This window comes from Lipotes vexillifer, unplaced genomic scaffold (genome assembly GCF_000442215.2).
Source record: "Lipotes vexillifer unplaced genomic scaffold, Lipotes_vexillifer_v1.1 scaffold618, whole genome shotgun sequence".
NCBI lineage: Eukaryota > Metazoa > Chordata > Mammalia > Artiodactyla > Lipotidae > Lipotes > Lipotes vexillifer.
Genome location: NW_006799025.1, coordinates 2,940,862 through 2,948,753, shown reverse-complemented (window position 1 = coordinate 2,948,753; position 7,892 = coordinate 2,940,862). Strand labels below are relative to the sequence as shown.

The 7,892-nt window shown below is 37.8% G+C and overlaps 1 protein-coding gene across 1 annotated transcript in view; it reads right to left on the bottom strand.

The window, feature by feature from the left end:
- The window catches only part of TM4SF18 (transmembrane 4 L six family member 18), a 14,385-nt gene extending 6,848 nt beyond the window's left edge, over positions 1 to 7,537 (bottom strand). Inside the window, exons 1-3 of the mRNA XM_007471305.1 lie at positions 7,372 to 7,537; positions 7,088 to 7,281; positions 4,301 to 4,390 (exon numbers count right to left, since the gene is read on the bottom strand). Coding sequence (XP_007471367.1) covers positions 4,301 to 4,390; positions 7,088 to 7,264 — 267 coding nt within the window. The 5' untranslated portion in view covers positions 7,265 to 7,281; positions 7,372 to 7,537. The remainder of the gene's footprint in view (positions 1 to 4,300; positions 4,391 to 7,087; positions 7,282 to 7,371) is intronic.
- Between the last annotated feature and the right edge of the window lie 355 nt (positions 7,538 to 7,892).

The following is a 7,892-nucleotide window of genomic DNA, read 5'->3' as shown; positions in this document are numbered from 1 at the left end:
AAAAAAAAAAAAAAAAAAAAAAAAAAAAAAAAAGAACGTGTTTGGCGTGGGTACATTATGGGCCTCTCACTGCTACTGATGATGCTAAATTTGATCTCTTGGTTAAAGTGGTGTCCTTCAGATCTACAAATGTCCATTTTCTACTTTGCAATTAGGAAGTCATTTGTGAGGTAATACTTTGAGACTGTGTCATATCTTGTTCCCTAGAGACATGTCAACAGATGGATTTAGCATCTACTGATGACCTTCACGTTCACTGATCACCGATTATCATAGTAAGCGGTTGTAATGTACTGCTTTTCTAATTTTTCATTTCTCCTGCATTTGTAAATTATCATTTTTCTGTACAGAAGAACTTCTATTTCCCGTTTCTCTCCTCTGCCCCTCTCTTTCTGTATTATTGTGGACACACGGATTTTCTAATCCATTATGTTATAACTTATAATTGTTATTATTCCTTTTGATGCTCAAATGGTTCAAATATGACCAGTGGGAACATCCCTTCAAGTCAATTCCTGTACCCTTCAACATACCCCTATCATTCTTTGAACACTTCCTTGCTTCCTGGCACAAGATGTCCCAAGATCAGTTTGAATTTATGCTGCCTTAGACCTGGAATAGTTCTTTTTCTAACAAGCCATGGAATTAATTTTTGAGCAAGGAAGTGACATGAACCAATAAATGATTTTGGAAAATTACTCCGGCAGTGGTGGCATACCAGCCAGAAGTGAGAAAGCCCCCAGATAAGAATTCCATGTGGAGAAAACGTCAAGTTGTGGCAACAAAGACACACACTGGACAAAAAGACATTGAGGAGGAAATGAGTAGCTGGAGATGGGCTGAAAAAAATTCCAGAGTTTGGGACGTGAGTGAAAAGGAGACAGAAATAGGGATGCCAAGAAAAGCAGTATTGTTTGGGAGAAAATTTAATTTAGTTTAAAAAATGTCGATTTCAAGTGAGAGTTGGGTGGCCAAACGGAAACATGCAGTGGCCAGTTGATAAATTCAAAAGCTGAGACCAGAAAAAGAACAAAAAACCTGCAAGTTATGGAACAAAGTTTATATCAAATTATATTTCTTTGCTTGGAGTTATTTTATAAATGTAACATCAATACATGATCATTATGGAAAATCAGAAAAAAAGTATTTTAAAAACACAAAGAAGGAAAGAACAGTTATGCATTTTTCCTATTTGATACTAGTAACCTCATTGGCAACTTCATATATGATGGAAAGCTCTTTCAAGTTACGTTTTCATATTGATTGTTAGTATATATGTAGACATGTATAAATTACAATCTAATGAGTGGATACAATTGCACAATCGAAGCAAGCCTCAAAATAAAGTGGGAATAAGAATCTCTCTGACTCATAGTGTCATTGTCCGTAAAATGTAGATGATGTAGATGGTTACAGTGCCTACATAATAGGGCTGTTTCAAAAATTAAAGGATACAATGCATATAAAAATTATTTGAAAAGTGAAAAGCATAGTCAAAATCTTATCTATTATTTCAAGTGCCCTTATTTGGCCAGTATTTGTTTTCCAGGGATAACAACCCACAGAATGTTGGCAGAAGATGCGACCCCACAGAGGAATGGGGTTCAGGTCGCGCTGCTCCAAAATATGGCACCTTGGCATACTAATATCTTAAGCCAAAGGAGTTGGTGGAAATGGCGGAAGCAGGAAGTTCACTCTGGCCTCCCCGACCTTCTCACCCTTCTTCCCTGAAACAGGTCATAAAACGTCCAGGTGAAAGATGCCCTCCCTGTACCAGGAGGAAGGAAGACATTCTTAGTACCAGAGACTAAAATTTGGGGCCAAGAACTCTGTATAAATAAATGTTGTTTAACTAAACCTTATTTTCCTAGTTACTTCTCCACCTTTTTCTATCCCTAACCCAAATCTCTCTGTCTTGTCAATTCTTCACAAAGTTATTATTTCTTTATCTAAAAAGTTTAGATGCTTCCTGCTCTAGTCACATCTTCGGGGTCTTCATTCTCTTGTGAAATCACACACGTACATGTAAAAATTCAATAAAATTTGTATGCTTTTCTCATGTTAACCTGTCATCAGATTAATTTTCAGACCCAACCAGGGACCCAAAGAGGGTTGAGGAAGCTTTTTTTCTCCTCTACAAAATGAATCTTAGATGACCTAAATTTCCATTCTAGAGCTTCAGAAGTTACAAACTGGTGCAGACTCAAATCTGGCCTGCAAGATGTGTTTTATTTAGTTTAAATGAGAATTAATTGCCAACATTTTATAGTTGTGAAGTTTTACTTAAAACTCCATATTTCTGGGGCTTCCCTGGTGGTGCAGTGGTTGAGAATCTGCCTGCTAATGCAGGGGACACGGGTTCGAGCCCTGGTCTGGGAGGATCCCACATGCCACGGAGCAACTAGGCCCGTGAGCCACAGCTACTGAGCCTGCGCGTCTGGAGCCTGTGCTCGGCGACAAGAGAGGCCGCGACAGTGAGAGGCCCACGCACCGCGATGAAGAGTGGCCCCCGCTTGCCACAACTAGAGAAAGCCCTCGCACAGAAACGAAGACCCAACACAGCCATAAATAAATAAATAAATAAATTAAAAAAAAAAAAAAAAAAAAACTCCATATTTCTATTTCCTATTGAAAATTGAGAATTATTGCCCAATATTGTAGTGGTAGCAATTGGCTGGACCTGAGTAGCAGCTCCCTCTCTTCCTTAAATAGAAAATTTGCTCTAATGTCTACATATTTCACATATTTCACAGCCATCAGGTATTTTGGCATCTGGGGGCATATCAGTTAGGACCCCTATCCTAGAGCATACTTTGAAAGAACCAAGCAGAAAATCCAGGGAACCCTCCCTCCCTTCCTCCTGCTCTTTCCACTGAGATGCCAGTCATCTCATCCAATGTTGACTATAAGACAGTGTCCAGGCTCTACACTATTTCTAGCATCCATTTGTGCTGGAGATGCTAATAATGAGTTAAGGCAAATTGAACACATGGATTTTTATTAGATACTTAACGGTACAAACATTTCTTTTCTAGAAATTCCCTGAGTACATAGGTTAAAATTTACCTGAATCCATTGCTTCACCTAGACCATTTTGAAAGCTTTTCTGTAGTATAATACCAACAGTTACTGGGGGATGTTTGATTCAATTGGTTATGAAAGTAGACTCACACACACACACACACACACACACACACACACACACAGGGAGAGTATTTTGGTCTTCTAATTCTTCCCCACTAGGGGCACAATGGTGAATTAAACAACAAATTTAATCTTCCAAAAGCAACAGTCAAAGAAAGTAAGCCATACCATCTTGGCCTCATATTTATATGTAATTGCACCTCGGACCAACTAAGTCAGAGTCTCTGGGGGTGGGATTCTAAGGCCAAGCTCCCAGATCACTGCAATGTGCAGACAACATGTGGAACCACTGCTGCAAGGAATGCCTCCGAGACCTCTGGCAAAGCTCCTCCTAGTTAATGAATCATATTCTCTTTGAGTCACAGGTGACTCATCTATAAAACAGGAGTAGCAATGATATAATTCATTGGGTAAATGTGAACAAACTATGAAGCGCTATGCAAATATGAATAAATGATGATGACAGGAGGAGGGGGAGGTGGATGATGGTGGAAATACAGGAACCCAGTGCCTATGTGTTGAGCATAGGCTTAGAAAATGTGGTTGTATTGTTCTCTCTTGACTCTATTTTAATTATCTTTAAAGTTCTAGCTTTAAAAATGTACATCATATATACCCAACTCTGAGATAAATCTAATGCTGTGTGAAAGAAGCCAGAAACAGAAGACCAATACTGTATGATTCTATTTATATAAAATACAAACTAATCTATAATGACAAAAAGAGATCAACGATTATCTTTTGGGGGTGATGGAAATGTTCCATATCTTGACTATGATGGTAGTATCATGGGTAGAGTTAACTGTCAAAACTCATGGAACTTTACACTTTTAATGGATGGCATTTATTATATGTAAATTAGTCTTCAATAAAGTTGATAAGGGGAAAAATAGACTCACGGGAACACAGTTAGGAATAGGTAATCTTATTTTCTAATTTCATGTATCTTTAAATCTTGAATTGCTAGAAGAATATCAGTAGAACAAAAGTGGAGGAAAACTGTAGACAAAATAGATAATATTTGGAGGAAACTCTTGGGCTCTGAACTGAAAGGATGATGGAGAGGGTACAATAGTGTCAATATTTTCACGTCTCCAAGTGAGAGGAAAGAAATCCAGAACACACTCAACCATTCTCAAAATACTATTGTTCTTACCATGTATTTTTTGCTGCAGTTTTCACTCTGGCAACATTTATAGTTGTTATCATTCTCCAGTACAAGAAGAATTGCTGCTACTATAAGCATCTATAGTAGGGAAGAGAAAAAACATCAGAAATGGAATACTAGTTTGCATTCATGCTCATAATCAGAGCACAGTGCTTCAGAGCATAGACTCTGGGGTCAGGTAGCTCTGGGTTCAAATCCCAGTTCTGCCACTTAATAACTGTATGAACTCCAGAGTCCTTTCCTACAAAATGGTGTTGAGAACTCACCTCTTTGGGTTGTTATGAGCTATTGTATGTAAAATTTTGAATAGTGTGCTTGATTCATAACATGTGATTCATAAATGTTAGCTGTTATTATAGTTATCAGTTATCAAAAGCTAATGATTAAGGAGGGGCAAATGGTATGGACATGAGAATACCACCCTCTGCAGCAAGCATGCACTTCTCACTGACTCAGTTGTGGAGGACAAAGGAAAACCATTCACCAGACTTTGCCATTTGCCAGCCTCTTTCTGTTTACTGCCCTCTGGGAATGCAGGTGAAAGGTATGGTTACTCTGAAACTAAATCTCTTAATCCAAAGTAAAGTAAATTCAATTTCCCCGAGTATTCAGATAATCTTAGATTCAGATTTTCCAGTGGGTTTTGTCTGTATGAAGCCAACAAACTGGGAGAATTCAGTGTATTCTACTTCCCTTTCTTGGTATCTTAGAGAAAGGACTCAAGTTCCAGAAAGAACATGGATTCCTTTACTATTGGGTTGGCTAAAAAGTTCGTTCAGGTACAGAAAACCCCGCACTATCTTTTTGGTCAAACCAAGATTATAGTCCTTGGTTTGGGCAGGTATGGACCGTGAATTGCTTCTGGCAAATTCTCCACCTATCCTTTCCTTCTACTGTTCAGTACTGAATCTTGTAGTTGAGTTCATTGTTATTTTACTCCTTGTACTGAATATTTCCAGTTTCCAAATTCCTTCAGCCATCATTTATTTATCTACCCATTTAATTATTTATCTATATTCCTCTCCTTTCTCCAAAAAGGATTTGATCTTGAAAGAATATTTTTCAAGAATTCCTAGACAGTGAAAACTAGAGGATAGGTTCTTTTCACGGTTTTAAATTTTACATGGAATATAAGCAAACAGTCCTACTTTCTCCTCCTTTCAACACCATTAATTAACACAATTTTAAAGAGATTCTGGTTTAACTTTAGTAATGTCTTGCAAATCTTCCACTTATTACAGTTCTATATTGAGGGAAACAATGACAAGATAAGCCACAATAAACCAGGTGCAGTAACCAGCTTCATTACAATATTGTTAGAAATAATTAAACCTAGACCCTAGAGTCCTGTGCCAAAGGAGAAACACAGGCATAGCCCATGTTTAAAGAGAAACTTCTCTCCCTTTTTGTTGTAAAATATAGCTGCAATACGGAGGGCTCAAGAATAATGGAGGAAAATTACCCAAAATACCACTACTCTCACATGTTTTTAAGTATGTACTCCCACATGTGTATATTTTACATAATTTCAATCATAATGTATTCACAATTTTGTTATATCTTTTTTCACTTAATATAAAATAACATGTGTTTTCCATGTGGCTACATGTTCATAACTACAATTTTCATCCTTTATAAAGTGAATGGACCATAATCTATTTTGCCATGTCTATGCTAGGATGCTTCTAGTTTTTTGCTATTATAAATAATGCTGCCACAAATATCTATGTATAAATTTCTTTCCTTATTTTGGATTATTTCCTCAGAACGTATGCTCAGATTTAGGATTACCAAGTCAAAAGACATAAGCATTTTCATGGATCTTAATATATCATATGAAAAATTTCTCCCAAAGCCTTGCATTTATTTATAGTACCACCACCAACAGTCATTATGTACCTAGCACATAGCACCTTCAGCAGCATTGTATATTCATATTTCAAAGTCTATTAATTTAACGTGCAAAATGACAAATAAATGAAACTGCTTTCCAACATATTTATTCAAATATTATAATAATTAAACACCCACAAAGATGTAGAGATAGATTATAATGGGTTTTTTTTTTTTTTTTTTTTTTTTTGCATTCTTGTTGGTATAGAAAGCTTGCAGTGCACAGTGTGGTTTTTTTTTTAGAAATGATATGATCAGGAAAAACTTCTTTTCCTCTGAGTTGCCAACATGATTTACTATCAGTTTGTTTTTACAGAGCACAAAGTCATCAGAAAAACATCCATGGATTCTTACTGTGGATACTTTGATTTAGTTTTCAAAAACACCCACACAAAGACATTGAGTAACTTGCTTTAAGGTCTCATGACACAAATGACAGAGCTTAGACTGGAACTCAAGTTTGTCTGAATCTTCAAATCTCTGCTTTTCCCACTGTCTTAATACCACTCCAAGCTAGAGAAACCCTGAGTACAGACAGAAAATCCGTTCTAGGAAGAGCAATGCCACTGGAGGTGAAATAGCATAAGTTGACACACAGCTTTCAGGAGGATATAATTTTTCTATAGGCCAGTGTCCCACCAACTTTCCTTAGGACTAATTTCCTGCATTGCTGGAGCTACATAAATAAGCAGCTTACTGAAAACAAAGCTACCCTCCAAGTCCTCATGGACTACCTGCCTTTTTACCCCCATCCATCTTCCAAACCCAAACCAAGGATTAGAAGAATGATTTTTCCATGATTCATCATTTTCACTAGGAACAAGTTAATGCTTAGTAAAAACTCCCCCTTCTGCAATCCCAAGTCTCCAAAGTCACACTTACCATAATACCTGAGAAACAGATTCCTTCAAAATACCAGACGTAGTTGGTGAGTTTATTGCTGGATGCATAGGAAACTTGCCCATTGGGGAAATACAATAATATGTTTACAATTATACTCCAAAGTGCAAGAGGAATCAGCAGACTACTCAGGCAGCTTCCACATTTCCAAGACCCCATGTTACCCTGCTCAGAACCTGCAGGAGATTTCAAGAGTGTAGAATTACATCAAGCCTGTTTTTCTTCCTTACCTGTCTCCCCCCTGCCCCCTCCCCGAGATTACCTACCACTTTCTGGGTCAGAGCCCTTCAGTTCATATTCATGAGGAGCCCAGGACTCGGACAGAACTGCAGCCTGCAATCTGTCGGTGTGGAAATAGTGGTTTACTGTTTGGAGAACAATAGACAAAGATCAACGGCTGAAAAGCTGAGCTGGTCTTCATCCTGTGCCAAAGGAATGTGGTGTTTTTACTGCTTTTTAAAATAAGTCATTTTCCTCTGGATTAGAGTACTCAAGACTGAATCCTGGGCATGTTTGCAGAAGGAAGTTGGAGGGGGGCGGTTGGAATGGAGTCTGGCAAATTTCACCCCACGGTGGACAGCGGGGTTAAAGAGAAAACTACCAATGGATCTTATACTGACACTAGATGTGCGGTTTGCTTAAATATTCTGACTTTATGTATCTGTCTTTTATTCAGTGTTCTTTATTGTATGCTCACTATTCACCAAGCACTGTTTAAACTGCAGGGGGCACAAAAAGGACAAAGAAAGGGAAAGACTGGTGAGTTAGGAAAACAAGACATCACAGT